The 18,264-nt window shown below is 44.1% G+C and overlaps 1 protein-coding gene across 1 annotated transcript in view; it reads right to left on the bottom strand.

The window, feature by feature from the left end:
- Window positions 1-18,264, bottom strand: part of Serinc5 (serine incorporator 5) — a 98,373-nt gene that overhangs the window by 9,069 nt on the left and 71,040 nt on the right. The window contains exons 6-9 of the mRNA XM_055625420.1: window positions 13,817-14,028; window positions 11,466-11,561; window positions 8,902-9,028; window positions 1,797-1,863 (exon numbers count right to left, since the gene is read on the bottom strand). Coding sequence (XP_055481395.1) covers window positions 1,797-1,863; window positions 8,902-9,028; window positions 11,466-11,561; window positions 13,817-14,028 — 502 coding nt within the window. The remainder of the gene's footprint in view (window positions 1-1,796; window positions 1,864-8,901; window positions 9,029-11,465; window positions 11,562-13,816; window positions 14,029-18,264) is intronic.

Genomic DNA, 18,264 nt, shown 5'->3' with positions numbered 1-18,264 from the left:
TTCTGTCGGTGTGGATTTTGTGTGTGCATGGGTATCTCAGCTTGAGTATGCACTCATGTGTTTCTTGTGCTTCTTTTCTTTTTCCTCTGTTTGCTTTGGTTTTTTGTTTTGTTTTGTTTGTTTTAATTGCCCTGTTTTTAAAAGGGAGAGAAAGAAGCATTAAGTTGGATGGATGGGGTGGAGTCTGAAGAGACCACGATCACCAGATGCTATTTCAAAAAAACCTTACTTTTAAATTAAAACAAAAACAAAAACAAAAACAAAACAAAAAAACCAAACAAACATGGTTTGGACAGCATGCTGTCAGCAATTGAGGAGAGGGCAGTTTTGTTTGGTGGTAGCTTTGTCACCATGCAAACCCATACAGAGGTTCTTCAATGCCCATCATCTTCTTTGAAGTAGTATGAGGGTGCTGCCAGGAGCAGGCATGTCTCACTGTCAAAAGAGCCTTTTATTATTAAGGCATCATTAAATGCCATATTCAGTAGATCTCTGAATAGTTTGAAGACTATCTATCTATCTCAGTATAACTGAATAGGCAAACATTACTTGTTTCCAACTACTTACTATCTGTTTAACTTTGAAAGAGCTACAGGCGGTGAAATAAAGCTTATTGCTGTAATTAGCTAAACCAGTACCTGACATGGCAAGTTTGATTGACAAGTAGCTAGAATTTCTTAATTATCCTAAACAGCTTATAATAGCAGCTCAGGACACAGAGGAAGTTGACTGCCAAGCTTTGCTGAGACAATGTAGGCTAGTCCTTCAATATTCCTGCTTCACAGATGAGTCTGTCAGATATTCTGAGCCAGTAGGCCGAAGATGGATGCTCCAAAACTGCAGAGGAATCTTGGGTGACCGTCCAGGGGGCCGCAGCCTCTGTCATTCTATGGTTTTGGAAGCTGCTTGCTCTGCACATGCTGTTTTCTCGGGTAATATTTATCCTTCTCAGGTCTCTGATGGGGTTGAAGACTAGATAGTATAGTCTTACAGTTTTCCTTGTTACCAAGTTCAGAAAGGAAATTCCCAAAAGAGATGTAAAGTTTATAAAGGTTGAAAGACATAAAAGCTTAAGTTGTAAAGGATCAAAGAAAATGTTTTAAGCTCTTAAAAGATGTTTTTAGGTTGATAAATGCAAGATATGATAGACAATGATTTAGGTACAGAACTTTGGAGTCACCGAGAAAATCCTTTCTCGAAGTTGGCAAATACAGATAAACTAAACAGTGCGAATGTAATCCTTACCTGATAGCTCTCATTGTGTATAGTTTACTGATGTTACAGAAGAGCCTTTTATTGGACTAAAAAGTGGGACTGTTGGGGTGATCTGTGCACTGTGTAAAGGTTGTCTTTTTATTGGTCAAGTTTCTTTAGGCTCAATTACACTGGAGGTGGTTGATCACATGTAGGGAGGAGGTACATGGGCAGGAAATACACTGTGATGTATGCTTGCCCCTGATTGGCTGTAGGAGGCATGCTGGCAGAGAGTGTGTCAGGATATTTGCTTGCCCCTTATTGTAGCTGATGGGAAATACTCTGGCCTTATGGATTTGCCTTTTTAAGCCTCTGCAAAATGTTACCCATTGCCATTTTCTGGGAACCAGGAATGGACCTGGCCAGAGTCCATCATCCTGGCCAGTATTTAATTAAAGCTTGCTTTGAATATGTCTCAAAACAAAACAAAACAAAACAAAAAAACAACAACAACAACAACAAAAACAACACCACCAGCACAGAGGGCTCTCCTGAGAAATCAGCCGGAGCTAAAGCAAGGGAAAAAGAGGAAAGGGACTTACTTCTAGTTCAGGGGCTCCATATCGTCTCTGCAGAGCATCTGAGCTTGCCCGTGTTGTTGATGTCAAACTAGGAAAAAAAAAAAAAAAAAAAAAAAAAGACCAGGAACACAGTGAGGGGCTGCCATCTGGAATGGAGCGGAAAGCTGCCTGGCTGGGCGAGCCTCACAGGTGCCACAACTGCTCCTCACTCAAGTGCTACAGTCACTTAATAATTCATCTTTACCTTTCTTTTCCCCCCTCTCTATTGTTTTCTCTCTCTCTCTGGTCTCACTTAGAGTTATGAGAGAACCCAGAGGAGAAAGAAGACCCTTTGAAAGTTGTTGAAAACACTGCTAGCCTGCTTTGCTCTTTTAAATCTAGGCACTGTAGCACAGCTAGCACAGTGCCTGCATAGTGCACCCAAAGGTGTGGGTTCAGTTCCCAGCACCACGTAAGCTGGGTGTGGTTATACAGACCTGTAATTCCAGACTTGAGAGAGAGGGACACAAAGATTAGACATGCAAGGTTATCCTTGACTACACAGTTTATTCAAGATTAGCCTGGCCTTCAGGAGACTCTATCCAAAAATTTTTTTCCACCTTTCCTCCACATCTAGAGGTAAACTGATATGTAACATTGACTCACAAAGGTAAAAGTGTTTATTTCTCCCTTAAATAAAAACATGGAAGCGTTTTAAACAAACAGATATATTCAACACTTAACCAACTTCATACATTCATTTCACAAACAATTCCTCAGGCCATGTGCGTGGGTGGCAGGCCCTGTTCTGAGCACTAGGGGCTCTTTGGTGAAGATGCAGCCACCCTGCCCCACGCAGAACCGAGCTTACAAGGACACGAGGGTGACTGCTGTTGCTCAAGAAGCAAGGCTCCCAGTGGACAGGAAGAAATTAAGATTCATGTCCACCAAATCAACCCCAGGAAGCAACAGCATCTTGTTGGTTCCCTCTCACTCTTGGCCAAGGAGAAAAAGAGCTCAGCAAGCTGCAGGGAAGCGACAGGAAGCCTCGAGGGGGTCCTCTGGGATGGGGCTACACATGTCAGTGCTGTGCCCTGCGGTGAAGCATGGTGGAGAGAGAAGAGCACCTGAGTGGTGCCATCTCTCACCGCTCAGAGAACAGCTAATGCAACACAGGCTGTTCAGGGTCTCTGGATCCCGCCCGCAAATGCCCAGGTTCCTTGTAATCACTCACCGAGTCTTCAGTACATTGCCTTCCCTCTACAAACTACTGCAACACCCCAACCTCTGCCACATGCTCAGAGCAAAGCTGGGCGCAAGTGCTTCCTGAGATCGTGTTGCAGTTCACAGCAGAAATAGCCAAAGTCCCACGAGTCCCAGGAGATCCCAAGAAAGTCCCAGACTATGCTGGAGATCACACACCTCTATTAACCCTAGGAAATTGACAAGGCAGGCCCAGGACACGTCATGCCTCCGTCCAGCCTTTGTGTGACACAGGTCAATCATGTCCCCACAATGCTGTGTGGTCAGTGATTCATGACTATCAAAGGAGAGCAGAATTCTGGGGGCACCGGGGGAGGCCGCCCCATGCTCCTGACGCATAAAGAGTTCTGGCTAGCTGCTGAAGTGGTGGCAGGATTTCTAAAATAAAAAAGCAAATCACCACCATTCCTTTCTTCTTAAATAAGAGCAGCAGGTCCAGAATATGCCAAATGAACACTCCTCCTTAATCTGCCATTTTTTCTCAGCTTAAGCCAATCTTTACCAGAACACCATACCTGTTCCACACGACACGCTGTATTGCTGTGAGCATCCTACTTTGAATGAGGAAGTTGTTTAGCATTTAATATAGATTCTTAGCTTTCCCACTTGTATATTCAGTGGGTATTTTCCTAGATGGCTTAAATACTAAAGTTTTTTTTTTCTTTTCTGTTAAGAAAAACTAAAATGAAAATAAGCAAGGAATACTTTGTAACACAAATGCTTCCCAATGATCTACTTGTGCAGGTCACCCAGCTTAGCATCCTGTCCCAGCAAGAGAAAGCAACTAGAACAGAAATTGGTACTAAAAAGTTGGCTATTGCTGTGACAGACCTGACCATGTTCTTCTGGGAAGGGTTGTGAAGTATTTGAAACTTTAGGTTAGAAAGGCAATTAAACGTTCAAAGCTTAACTGATTAACGTAGGAGGGCCCACCCACTGTGTGCAGTGCCACCCTGGGCAGATAGGTCTGTGTAAGTACGCTGAGCAAGCCACGAGGATCAAGCTAGTAAGCAGCATTCTTCTGTGGTTTCTGCTCCGGTTCCTGCCATGAGTTCCTGCCCTCATCTCCCTTTATGATGCATTACAAGCTGTAAGGTGAAAAAACCCTTATTTGGTCACTGTCTTAGTTAAGGGTTCCCCTACTGTGATAAAACACCGCCATCAAAACAACTCGGAGAGGAAAGTTTATTTCAGCGTCCATGTCATTGTCCTTCGTTGGAGGGGAACCACTCAAACAAGGTAGAAACCTGGAGACAAGATCACATGCAGAGGCCACGGAGGGTGCTGCTTACTGGCTTGTTCTTCCTGGCTGGCTCAGTTTGCCTTCTGAGAGTACCCAGGCCCACCTGCCCAGGGGTAGTCCTGCCCACACCGAGCTGGACCCTCCCATATCATCATCAATGAAGAAAACACACCACAGGCTTGCCCACAGCCCAAGCTGGTGGGGACATTTTCTCAACTGAGGTTCCCCTTCCCAAATGACTATCTTGAGTCTAGCCAGCTGTGGTTTTCATCATGGTAACAGAAAGAAACCTAGAACACTCTCAGAAATCATGAGCCAAAATAAATCTTTCCTCCCTAAAGACTTTTTTTCTAACTATGTGACTATCATCTCTCCACATATCTAGCAAAAGAGGCTTAGCCCAAGTCTCCTGAAGCCTAAGTGGAGAGCTGCAGGAATGCACTCCATCCTTCACAGGTACAAAGGACTCCAGGGTCTAAGCCAGTTTGACAGCTTTAGCTGGAAATAACAATATAGCAATCTGAACCTGTAGACGAAGGAAGGATTAAGAACTTTGTGATGTCCAGTGGAAGCTGGACTTAGTTACAGGATTCAGGAGAAGGTGGGAAGGCTGGACTAACAAAGCAAACTGTTATGGAACCTGGGCAGCCATCTTGGGGTCCTGGCTGTGACACTCCTTCACAGCAGTAACTCCTCAGCACCAGGTGGGGTCTCTAGAGAGCACACAGCCCAGGAAAAAAAGGTTCAGATAACACAGAGTAAAGTGTATTCCCAGGAAGTGTCCGGAGGACCCAGGGCAGACATGATGCCTAAGGAAGTATTTGGGGGTGGTGCAGGAGCCCATAGAAAACCGAGAGAAGCTGAATAGGCCAAGCTTTCAATATTACAAAATGTAATCCCAGACAATCCTGGGTCTTACACAGAACACTGGTGACTTTTTTTCCCCTTGTAATCTGCAAACTACCTGGTGTTCTAGCAGCATGTCCTCTCAAGGCCCTAAGAAGTCTGAATCAGAGCCTTGTGATCTTGAAGCCAAGCCATTTGTTTATAACAGTCTGCACACTGACGCCTCCTGATGCTGCAGAAGGGAATTACAACAAGCATCAAGCTACAGACACCACATGATGTGAGCCAACTCCTGGAGTGTGTTCAAGCCAGCGAGTTACAGAAGCACCCACGTGCAACTGGGCTGCTGCTTTTCTCTTTCCTCCACTGGCCACTCCAGTTCTGCAGTGTGATTACCAGCACTCAGTAATATCATTTGCTGTTGGCATTTGGACAGATTTCTAAAACGCAGCTGTCAGCTTTGAAAGTTGGCATCTTCGGGGAGCATCTGTGCGGCCTCAGTTCTTAGAGACCATCTCTCTCAAAAGCTATCTTTCTGTTTCTGTTTGGTTTTTGTTGTTGTTTTGTTTCTGTCATGCCAGGGATTTGATCTACGGTTTTATACATATAGAACTGCACGCAAATTCATTTCCACTATGCTAAGCCCAAACTTAAAAGTGATTTTTCTTTGGGGGTGGGCTGGGAGTTGAGAACCACTGTGAGAAGCTGTGGTGGCTTATGAGCTCTCTGGAAATGGCCACTGACTTGAACCTTTCTTATTGCTTATGCATGTGTGTGTATCTGTGGGGGGGAGGGGGGACACACATGTGTGGATGGCTTTGCCACTGAGCCACATTCCCAGTCCTAAAAGTGACTTAAAACAAAACAAAGCTGGGGTTTGCTAAGTTTCTAAGGCTAGCCTCAAACTTTTAATCCTCCTGCCTCAGCCAATGGCATTAGCTGGGATTACAGATACTCCAAAGTGAGTCTTCACAACTCTTAGGAGCAGGAAACAAATCTGAGTAAAAATTCCGTACTGTGAGACCCCACAACTGCCCATCTATGCAATGGACCCAGTAGGACTCTGCTGTCATCCCATTGATGGTCGCAGTAAATCTAAACCTCCAGGCTAGCAAAGGGACAACTACTGCCTCCCTCGCCCCACAACCCCAACTTCAGTGGACACCGTTTAACTTTCAAAAACAAGTATTTCATTCTGCTAAAAACCCTTATAATTTCCTCTGATAATGCAAAATATGACAAAGAGAAACCCTATCTCACTGCAAATGAACACACAAACCAAAACACCAAAAACACCACGAGTTTGGTTTGTCTCCTCCTGGGAGTTTCTAGGCTTTTCATTTGCTTGTTTTTATAAAGATTTATTTATGAGTGTGAGTGTTTTACCTGTAAATCTGTCTGCGTACCACATGTGTGCCTGGTGGACACAGAGAAAAAAGCACCTGAACTGGAGCTTAGTTAGAGATGGGTGTGAGCTGCCATGTGGTGCTGAGACCTGAACCTGGATCCTCTGCCAGAGCAGCAAGTGCTCTCAACCCCTGAGCCAACTCTCCAACGCCTCCGCCCAGGAATTTTTATAAATACAACTGTGTTTGATTTCTTAAAGGGAGGGCTGGAGAGATGGCTCAGAGGTTAAGAACACTGGCTGTTCTTTCAAAGGTCCTGAGTTCAATTCCCAGAAACCACTTGGTAGCTCATAACCATCTATAGTTGAGTTCTGGTGCCCTCTTTGGGCATGCAGGCACACATGCAGGCAGAATACTGTACAAATAATAAATAATTTAAAAAAATAAAAGATTTCTTAAAGGAAATGAGCTATACATAGCTTAGTAATAACCTACTGTTCTCTTGGCTAACCAATATTCTTGACACTTTTGCTTATTTTTATTTTGTGTATGAATGTGTGTGTAGTGTCCTAGAGTCCAGAAGAGGGTGTCAGATTGCCTGGAGCTACTTCTGCTGTCAGCTGCCAAGGTACTGAATCCAGGGGCTCTGGAAGAACAGTCGGTGCTGGAGCTGCTGACTATCACTGCAGCTCCACTCACTGACATTCTCACATGCTGGTTTGCTTTCTGTGGTAAGTACCATGACATGAAGCAACCAGGGCAGAAAGGGCTTATTTCATCTTACACTTCCACGTCACAGCCCAACAGTGAGGAAGTCAGGGCAGACTTCTCAGTCAGAGTTCTCAAGGCAGAAACCTGGAGGCAGGAGCTGAAGCAGAGGTCACGGAGGAGTGCTGCTTACTGCTGTGCTCCTCAAGGCTTTCTCAGCCTCCTTCTGAATACAACTACCTGCACAGACCCCCAGTGAGCTGGGCCCTCCCACATTAATCAAGAAAATGCACTGTAAGCTTGCCCACAGGCCAATCTGATAGGATTACTTTCTCAATGTAAGCTTCTTTTTCAGATTACTCTAGGTTCCTCCAAGCTGACAAACAGCTAGCCAGCACACAACCAGCAGGGAAAGTAGTTGCACGGGGTATGGGCTTACTGGAACTGACCACTGAGTTGAATCCTCCTCATTCTTTTTAAATTTTGTGTCTGTGTACATGCATACGTGTGTGTACGTACATGTCAGAGGAAGATGGTGGCTGTCTTCCTCAGTCTCTTCCCACCATCCTCTCTTGAGACAGGGTCCCTAACTGAACCTAGAGCTTGAGTTGGGCTGCTGTCCACACATCAGCACTAGGTTAGCGGTATGCGTGACCAAGCTCAGTTTTCATGGGCACTGGAGAGCTTTACTGACCGCACCATCTCCCCAGCCTCACCTCTCCCTGCTTCAGTAGAGCAGGCACTCAGCAGACAACTGATGGAACTAAATGTCAGAACAGACCTCTACCAAGATTCCTTCTGACGTAAGGAAGACTGTCACGTGACACTGGCAGACTGGGGAGCAGTGTTGAAGAACCATCCCTTTAACTACATGGCGCACGAGCAAGCGTTCCCTGGCTGGGTCACAGTTCTGAGCAAACGCACTGTGTAGGCCCTTGCTGGCCCTTCCTCTCAGCAGGATTTGTTAGAGAGCCTGTCAGTGTGCTCAGACATTTTATTTATACAGGCTGGCACCACCAGGATTGTTTAGTTTCAGCAAGAGGAAAGTTATAATGTGCCCACAAGTTGAATTTCTTATACACGGAAACAAAACATAAAACACACTGAAGTAAAACCCAATTCTGGAAGGCTCCTGTCAAAAGGAGGCTTCATTATCAGTAAAATATGGACCCAGAATAGGGAACCAACCATTTCCAGTCTTACTTTTCTCTCCAGCAACCTTTGAAGTATTTTTTAAAGTGGAGTCTCCTCTGGCACAGGCATGTGAAACAGCCTGCTTACATTACACATTTTCCATAGACCCTGGAGATGCCACCTGGCCTACTTCACAGCATTGCGGTTTCAGCGCAGAGAAGAGGGACGGTTCTGGTCTTCACTGGATGCTTAGAACAACCAACCTTTCTCTCCACTGCTAACAAACCAAATGCTAAACCTTGGATTAGAGTTTTGCCAGAACACCCTGCATATACTACATTTTCATCTTCCTCCCTGTATGCTCTCTTACTCTTCAGAGATGACATAGCAACTACTCTTCAAAACTGTCTTTTAGACAAAACATGCACCTACCCCATTCCCCCATACAATGGAGTACTGAGTACATGATTTCACCTAGGAGACCATGTAGCAACCCGCTCTGTCACTTCTGGCTATGTTTCTCTTATGGGCAGGGTCTGAAGCGTAAATAACCTTCCCTTTACTTTTAGAGCTTGCAAGTTTAATTTCAAAGACTCCTAGGACTTACCATGAATATGAGATGCACACAATGAGGAGAATAGTGCCCAGCCAGGTCACCATGTTTTCGTCTCTACGCAAGTCTTTACCAAAGTCAGGCACACATATGGTGACATTCTTCCCGTGTTCATCTAGGACTGTAAATAGCACAAAGCAAACACAGTCATGCTGGAATGCCTACTGGACCTGACAGCACCTCTCTGGGAAGATGCAGATAGCTCTGGCGTGACCCCTCCCCAACACTAAGCCCTTCACATTGGGAATGCCTACTCTAGAGTCTAAGTCTTCACAGAATACACTTTTGCTAGTTCAAAACACTTGCTCTCCATATCAGCACCCATGAGGAACAAGCACCCCCTCTGTGTTCCAGTTAAGTGTTCAAGGGTGTGATAACTTAGTCACTCTTGCTCTTTTCCTATATTAAACAGAAAACAGTAAAGACAAAGTTAGATTCATTTTTAAAAATTATTATTGTTATTATTAAAAAAAACAAAACAAAACAAACAAAAAAAAAACACCTGGATCCACAAGCCTCTGAAGGGAGGGGCAGAGCACAGGTCCCCTGGTGTGAGCAGCGACTTAGAGATGGTATAACGGTTCCTAAGCTTTAGACTGGTCACTACAGACCGCATAAGGGACACAGCTTCTTTCAGCCTGTGACCTGGAAACCCCCTGAGGTAGTTGGAAACTTTAAGAAATAAGTCAAGAAGCTAGATATAAATGTTTTTACAATAATTCTCTCAGTAATGTTTTTTTTTTTTAACATAGTGCTTCAGTTAGGATTATCTAGCTGATCTGATTGCCAACTTGACCCCCAAACAGGGAAGTACAGAAATCATTCTACAAACACACATTCTGTTTGAGGGTAAACTGAAATTATCCTAGAATTCACCTTGAAAGGGCAAATATAAGCATATCAGCTATGGTTTAAAAACTCTTTATTTTTCAGGCCAGTAGAGGAAATGATTTTTTTAAGATGTAAACAAAATATAACATTTATATTTAGTTAGTACTACTTAAAATTACAAATAAAAGTGTTTTACTGTTTTTGGGAAATACTTGCTATTTAAAAAAATACTATGAACAAAACCTTCGTTAAGTTAAAACCAGAGATTAATATATAAGCAATTGTAAAAGACAGTTTTAAGTAACTGGGTCAGGCCTGAGCTTTTATATATGTGATTACGCTCAGGATAAGCCACACTCACTGTAAAACCTCCAGTTACTACTTTGCACCATTACTGTGAAGACAAGACCTTGACTGAACATGGTGACATGTGCCTATAAATCCCAGCACTTAGGAGGCCAAGTCCGAAGAATACCAAATTCAAGGCCAGCCCGGGCTACATAGTGAGTTCTAGGCTAATAACCTGTATCTAAATAATCATTGCATTTGTTTTCTAAGTTAACAACCTCTATGTTCTATTCATTGAGACTACATTTACTTGATTTATAGAAGATCAAATATACCTGAACATTCATACATTTCTATATTTTATATGTAGATCACAAAAGTGATAAAGATAAAATATAAATATCTAGAAAATCAATATGAAAATTTGGCCATTTGTTCTTAAGGCTTGGGGTTCACAATACCAAGTTAAAATACAATGCTACTTTTGTAGATTAAAATATTACTGGTGTGGTGGGAACATACCTTCAATCTTAGCACTTGGGAGGCAGTGACAGGTGGATTTTTGTGCTTTTGCGTCCAGCCTGGTCTACATAGGGAGTTCTAGGTCAGCCAGGACTATGGAACCCTGACTTTAAAAACTTTCAAAATAATCACTGTAACGATTTTACACTAGTAACAGCATTTGCTGTGTGCTAGCAACTGTTCTGTCTGATGAACTGATGCACACATCATGGGCATTTTCACTGCATTCTAAAGACCACACGTAGACCAGAGCTCAGAGAGTCTGGTCCAAGGGTCATGTTCCTTTCTCTGTGTTGTTCTCTCTGTGAATATATGTCATCTAAGACACTGACATTTCCTGCCAGCCCAGGTTCAAATTGTGCCTAGTGCTTCCCTTAACTTCATGCTCGTCTCACTTCCTCTCACTGTCAGAGAATAGCCTCCTGATGTAGGAAAAATTGATAACAAAAAAATCAAAACAAAATTAAGCCAATAAAACAGAATAAAATAAAGTGGTTCTTGACAGTGCAGAACCACAAAAGCTGATCTCTGCTCATGTTTCTTTTGGCACAGCAGGGAGACTCAAAAAAGGTTGGGGAACTTTGAGAGAAGGCTCAGTGGTAACCAGTTGCTGCTGCTGTTGTACCCATGTCGTGTGGCTCACAGTGGCCTGTAACTTAGCTTCCAAGAATCACATGCTCTCTTCTGGACCCCTGCGTGCCTGCACAGATGTGCTCATGCACACAATTACAATTAAAAAATAAAATAAAAAATTGTAAGAAGAAATTTTCATTTTCGCTGTTGAAGACTTTATTTAATGAAAAAGCCTCCATCATCTTGCTTCTGCGCTTTATCGAATCCTCAGTAGCTCAGCAACAGCTCATTTCTGGGGAATGAAGATGTGCGCGCCATCAGCACACACCTCTGGACAGGCTTACCGACTTCTTCAGGCTTGCTGGTCAGTGCTGAGAAGGTGAGGTAGGTGACATAGCAGCTTATGAGCCCTGACTGCAGCACCCCAGAGTGCGGCTGCCCTAGGAACGAGAGACAGACAGAAGATAGGCTTGAAGTCTCGGCAACAAGACACCACACCTCCACCAATGGATGAAGCTCCTTTAACTTAGACAGCCATTGCCAGAGAAAAGAGGACCCTAACCAAGTGTTTGTCCCAGAAACAACACAGCAAAAACTAAAAACGGGTGGGGATATGCCTACCCTAATACTGCTATTTTAAAGATGCCAAATTCTGTCCAACTTCTCCATAAACAACGCTTCAGAACTTGTAACATATGCAGCACAATGCCCAGACCATTGAGGGCTTTTAAAAAATTGTATGTATGTATGTATGTATGTATGTATGTATGTATGTATGTATGTGTGTATATGTATATATGTGTATATGTATGTATGTATGTGTGTGTGTGTATTTGTGTATGTGCGTATATATGTATGTGTGGGTGGGTGTATGCATGCACCAAGTACCATAGAGTGGAGGTCAGAGAACAGCGTGCAGGAGTCAGCTCTCGCCTTCTACACTGCGGGTCCCAGGGCTTGAACTCAGGTCCTCAGGCTTAGCAGCAAGTGCCTCTACTTGCTGAGCTTTCTCTCAATCCCACTCCCCCTGATGTTTATAACGTTAGTTCATAAATCACAGGATCAGGAAAAAAAATCACTGTTGTTATTTAGCTTAGTGCAATAGATAAATTTCAGAGAACACTGGTTGTCGATTATACAAGGTCATTAGATAACTATGAAGCACAAGCACTTAGCTGTCACAAAACAAAAACAAAATAAACAATACCAAATAAGAAACCACTTTGGCCACACCAAGTACAAGACCTGGTCCAGGCTAAACAGAAGAGCTATGGGACATGACATTCACTGGGAGAAAGTTATAATTTTAAGGTACAATTTAATGTTGGAATCATTTGGAGTCACTACAGAATCTGGCAACAAGGGGTCTCCCTTTCCTGAGATTTTCAATCACTTGTTAAAAGGATTCATTCACGCTTCTTTCTGGTTAAAATTCCTTCTCAAATTATCATTTTTCAATTATAATTATCCATAGAAGTATTGCAATAGGTTTTCATAATGCTGATCTTTGGAATGGGAATAAGACACCCTTAAAACTAATGGCATTAAGCAAAATATTTCAAAATGTTATGCCTGTTTCAGAAGGTGAGATTGACCAGAGGAGATTCTAGTCATCTTACCCACAGCGGCTACTAGCTGTTTCTTTTTTCCTTGAAGGGGATGAGTCTTACATAGCCCCGACCAGCCTTAAACACCCTATGCAGTCAAGGCTGGCTTTAAACTTCTGATCCTTCAACTTTTATTTCCCAAGTACTGTGATTACAGGCACGTGCAACCATGCCTGGCTTTTCAAATCTACTATTTTGGAAAGGATTCAAAGGGGCTATACATTTATTGTCCATACTCTTTTCCTATCCAGAAGTCTGAATGGCCTGTGCAGATTAATCACCTATAAAATAAGATCCTTTAAGAAACACCAGACTGGGGACATTTTTATAACTCTGAAGACAGCATGGCTTCAGCATGCTCACTTAAGAGGTCAGAGGTAGTTTATTAATGAGAATTCTTGAGAGGTCAGGGGTAGCTTATTAATGACAGTTCCTACCTCTACTCACTAAGGTGTTTTCAAGGCCCACTGTCTCCTCCTTTGTGGCTCTGAACTAGCCAGAACCAGGCTCAAATTCCGCTGACTTCACTGAAGCAGAATCTGCTCATGAGACTGGAAGGAAACAGGCTAAATTTTCTTCTCTCCTGGCTCATGGGCCAGGGCTGTTCTGGGTTGCTACACACTTGCCCAAGACGGTGCCAGGAGCAGCTCCTTCTGGGCCCTGTGATTCAGATTTTACCAGGACACATCAAGCCACATTTACAAATCTCTTGCTTAACAGAGACTAAGCACATTTCCCATTTAAAGGTTCCCTGTAAAGTACTGTCTATCTTTCTACTTATTGGCTTAAGTTGAGATCTTTCTGGACACAAAGTAAACCCTCACCTTCAATGAACATGGAATATGAAGAGGAGGCTTGAGTCCCCTCCACAGGAAGTTAAAGAATGATGTGGGCTTTCAAAAAATAAATAAATAAATAGATAGATAGATAGATAGATAGATAAATAAATAAATAAATAAATGAATAAATAAATAAATAAATAAATAAATAAATAAATAAATGGAAGAAAGAAAGAAAAACCAACCCACTAGGTTTTGCTCAAAGTCACAAAGGAAAAACACATTTTGAAGAAGACAAGCTATGCTTACGGTTCTGGACACAGGGCAAGATGGCTGCCAGTGAGATGAGCATGCACAGGCCACCATGTGCTCCCAGGAGAATCTTGTTGTCGGTGCAGCCATCCCACCGTGTGTAAAACACTCCCATCAGAATCAAGCCTCCGGCAGCAACAGAGTACATGAGGAGTGTCGCCAGGACCAGAGAGGCGTACCACAGCTTATTACTGGCAGTGCCTGCAGTCCTGTTTCTCCGGGAAGGAAGCAAGCGAGGTGGGGAGAGAGGAAACAAGTCAGCAAAGGCTTCTCTCCTTTGGACCTTTCCCTCCTCAGGTTCTGACTGACAGGATCAACCCCAGCAGGGACACTGGTAGCACAGATCGGAAGACACTTTGAGCAGTGGTTACACTTTACCTCAGGAGAGAGTTCTTACAGTTATGCAGACTTGTTGGCTTAGAATTATCTCTAAATATGAGTGTGCTCATCAACTAAAATGAACATCCACCAGCTTTATCCTAGCGCACCTCCACTCTGGAGATGCCCTGGGGACACAACAGCAGCACTGAGGTATAAGGCAAAGACGGTACTTCAGTGGCGTAGGCTTTGAGCTTTCTCTGTGAGTGCTGAGCCTGGAGTTGCCATGGCCTCTCACTCCAAGTGCCACCAGCAGCTCCTCTGACGCCACCTTCTCTTAGAGGCGAAGCAGACAGCTCTGCACACAGGAGCCTGAGCAGCTCAGTTCTTCTCTCTCTGTACAGAAAAGAGAGCCTACGACAGGACCCACCTCTCCAAACTACTATGAGGAAATGCTAGGAAAGAAGAGTTACACTGAATAGTCAGGGAAAGTAGGGTTGAAGATACGCGCAGTGCTTAAGAGCACTCACTGCTCTTGTAGAGGACCCCCGCTCCCACACCAGGCTGCTCACACCTGCCCATTACCCCAGGGAATCCGATGCCTCCAGAGTACCTGCACTCACATCCACGTACTCCCATACAGACATGCTCACATACACATAGCTTAACAGGTCTTTAAGATTACGGAAAGACAAGCTGAACTGGGCGCTAGGGAGACAGCTCAATCAGAAAAGTGCTTGTCTTACAGGCAGGCCAACCTTTAAAAGCTGGGCGCGGAGGCATGTGCTTGTGACAGTAGCACTGGGGAGGAGAAAACAGCAGATTCCTGGTATGGCCATCTAGTCTAGCCTGCTTGCAGAGCTCCAGCCCAAAAGGTGGGCAGCATTTGAAGAATGACAACTAAAGCTGCCCTCCGGTTTCCACATGCATGCACACGCGTGCACCCCATAAACATTAATATGCACATACATGCACACACAAAAATGGGAAGGGAAGGGAAAGGAAGGGAAGGGCAGGGGAAGGAAGAGGAAGGGAGGGGAGGGGAGGGGAGGGGAGGGAAGTACCATAAAGAAACTAAGAGAGGAATCTGATTTGTAGTTTTTATAAATATTAATAAAGGAATAAGTAAGATTAGTGGTTATATAATTCTTCAGAAAGTTTTCAGAACAGAGAGAAGGGTGTTTATAAATGTCAAACATGGAAGACAGAGCAAAGGAGGACTGGCTGATCGAGGGTCACCTGCCTCATGACTCAGCTGCAACCACACTCCATCAGCCTTCAGAGAAAGCAACATGCATAACATTTCCAGAGAGCTACAAAATGTTCAAGCAACACAGCCAAAATGCTTTCACAATGAAAGGTTTCTCTCCCCAGAGATGGAGAAAAGAGAAACGGAAGCCAAGATGATAATGGGCATTGTATTCCCGACACTAAGCCAGGCACTCCGATGATCTCAGAATTACCCCATCACAAAGGAAAGGAGAGGACAAAAAACTTCTGGAGGCAGAGCACAACCAGCAACAAGGAGACAAAGTGAAGTACACACCCACATGTGAACACTGGGCTGGTGTAGTGACAGGGGCCAGCCTGCTCCTCCCTGTCTTTGAGTTGGCATTGTAGTTTTTTGGTTTTTCTGACTGAAAAGCTTCTCTTCCCCTTAGCTCCAGACTCATCTCCCTCACCATCCTCCACGTGGGAAGTCAGCCTGGCACATCAAGATGACTCCAGGCTCACACCCTTCTCCTTTAACTTCAGATGCTCTTGTTATTTGAGGGAAAAAGAGAAAACACGAGACCCTCAGGCCCTCTCTCCCCACTTCCACATCCTGACCTCCCCCAGACCCGTCCCGCTTTGAACCCTGCTCAGATTATACCAAAATCTGACCAGTTACACAAGCTGGCTCGTAGCTCCACCCCTCAACTATGAGCTCAACTACAGCAGCCTGCTTGGTATGCACCTAGGGCCTTCACTAATCTTTTTTTCTTTTTTAATAAGAAAAATTCAGTTACATTGTTTTCTTCAAAACACTTCTACTCTCCCAACATTTTATTTAAAAACCAAAGCTTTGTTGTATACTTGAGCATATTACAGATATATGCCTAGGAGTGGTATAGCTGGATCTTGAGGTAGCACTATTCCTAATTTTCTGAGAAAGTGCCAGATTGATTTCTAAAGTGGTTGTACAAGTTTACACTCCCACCAGCAATGGAGGAGGGTTCCCCATTCTCCACATCCTCTCCAGCATGTGCTGTCACTTGAGTTTTTGATCTGAACCATTCTAAGATGGAATCTCAGAGTCATTTTGATTTGCATCTCCCTGATGACTAAGGACATTGAGGATTTCTTTAAGTGTTTCTCTGCCATTCGATATTCCTCTATTGAGAATTCTGTTTAGCTCTGTACCCCATTTTTAATTGGATAACTTGATTTGTTGCTGTTTAATTTCTTGAGTTCTTTATATATTTTGGATATTAGCCTCTGTCAGATGTAGGGTTGGTGAAGATCTTTTACCAGTCTGTAAGCTGTTTGATGACAGTGTCCTTTGCTTTTCAGTTTCATGAGGATGGCTCTTTGATCACCACCCCCTGAGGTTGGGGCAGCCATACTAGGCCACAGAGGAAGACAATGTAGCCAGTCCTAATACACTGCTAGGGTCAGAGGGAAGGGGAGGAGGACCTCCCCTATCAGTGGACTGGGGGAGGGACATGGGAGGAGAAGAGGGAGGAAGGGCAGGATTGGGAAGGGATGAGGGAGGGAGCTACAGCTGGGATACAAAGTGAATAGATTGTAATAAAACAAACAAACAAAACCCCAAAGCTTTTAAGTCTAGAAATGCAGCACAGTGGTAGAGCACCACCCCAGCAGGTGTAATACCCTGGGTTTAAAAAAAAAATAAGAATTTACACTAGCTTTCAAAGACATCATGATCTGGCCCAGGACCATCTCTGATATCATCTTTCCTACTCTTCCTACGCCACTGAGCCCCAGAAACAGATATCTCTCTGTTCCTTAAACAAGTGCAGCAAGCTTAGGTCTGAGCAGGGCCTCCCACAGGACAGCCTACTCTCCCTCCTGCACCCTTGACAGCGTGTTTTGCATGAATGAGCCCTTCATATATGTGCACAATTCTGTGTTGAATAACTACTTCCCACTATGACACTATCAGCTTTACAAAGCAGGCGAGGGCCTGTTCCCAGCAAGGTTAGCAAAGCGGCGGCCACCGTGCTGCTCCAGCTTCACCTATGCTCTTGCTGGAGGATGTCCCAATCAGCGTGTGGCTACTCATTTTCCATTCACTGTGCCCATCAAAGTGTTGTCTGGCACACAATATTGTGAAAAGGTTGAGCACATGCTGAATGAGAAGCCCCAGGACAGGGAACAGAGTTCCAGGTGACTGGCAGGCTGACTGGCAGGGTCTAAGGACAAACGGGAAGAGGGCCCAGGCTGCAAAGGCTGGCTGGCTGAGGCCCAGTGAGAGGCAGGGCCAAACTAAACCTAATAAGGCGAATTTAAAACCAGGAATGCTTTCAACCTAAGTTCTCAAGAGCAACACCTGACTATACTAGCCACCTCTGTTACTTCATCACAGCTACTCATTGTGGCGCGTGAGGCGGTAGGCAGGCGTGGGTCACTTATGGATGTTTTCTCCTTTCACCACGTGGGGCCTGGAGATCCATGGGGTGGGCATCAGGCTTGGTGGCAAGTGTCTTTTCCAACTCAGCCATCTGGCCAGCACCTGTACCTTCCATTACTTCAACTGTATGATAGAACTTACATGTCAAATTGTGAATGAGACTTAGAAAGTGAAAACTAAAACAAAAACATAACTATTAAACATCCAATTCAACCAACCGGACCATTTTACAGTACAAGATCTGGAACATCTGGGGTCAGAGAGGTCAGGAAACATTGCTCTGAGTGACATTCCAGAATAGGGAGGGTCAAAGGTCTGTGTGCAGCTGGTTTGCAGGTCCATGGCATGTTTACCTTGTAGCTTTTGGGATCTTCTTTTTTGATATATTTATAAAGAAAAGAAGAGAAAGAATGAAGTCCCATCTTCTTTCTAGGCCAGGCCTGTATCAACTTTACTTAAAGCACAGAAAAGGAAGGAAGAAAGGAAGGGAGGG

Source organism: Psammomys obesus, unplaced genomic scaffold (genome assembly GCF_907164565.1).
Source record: "Psammomys obesus unplaced genomic scaffold, mPsaObe1.curated_primary_1811, whole genome shotgun sequence".
NCBI lineage: Eukaryota > Metazoa > Chordata > Mammalia > Rodentia > Muridae > Psammomys > Psammomys obesus.
This window is presented reverse-complemented; position numbering and strand designations above follow the sequence as displayed.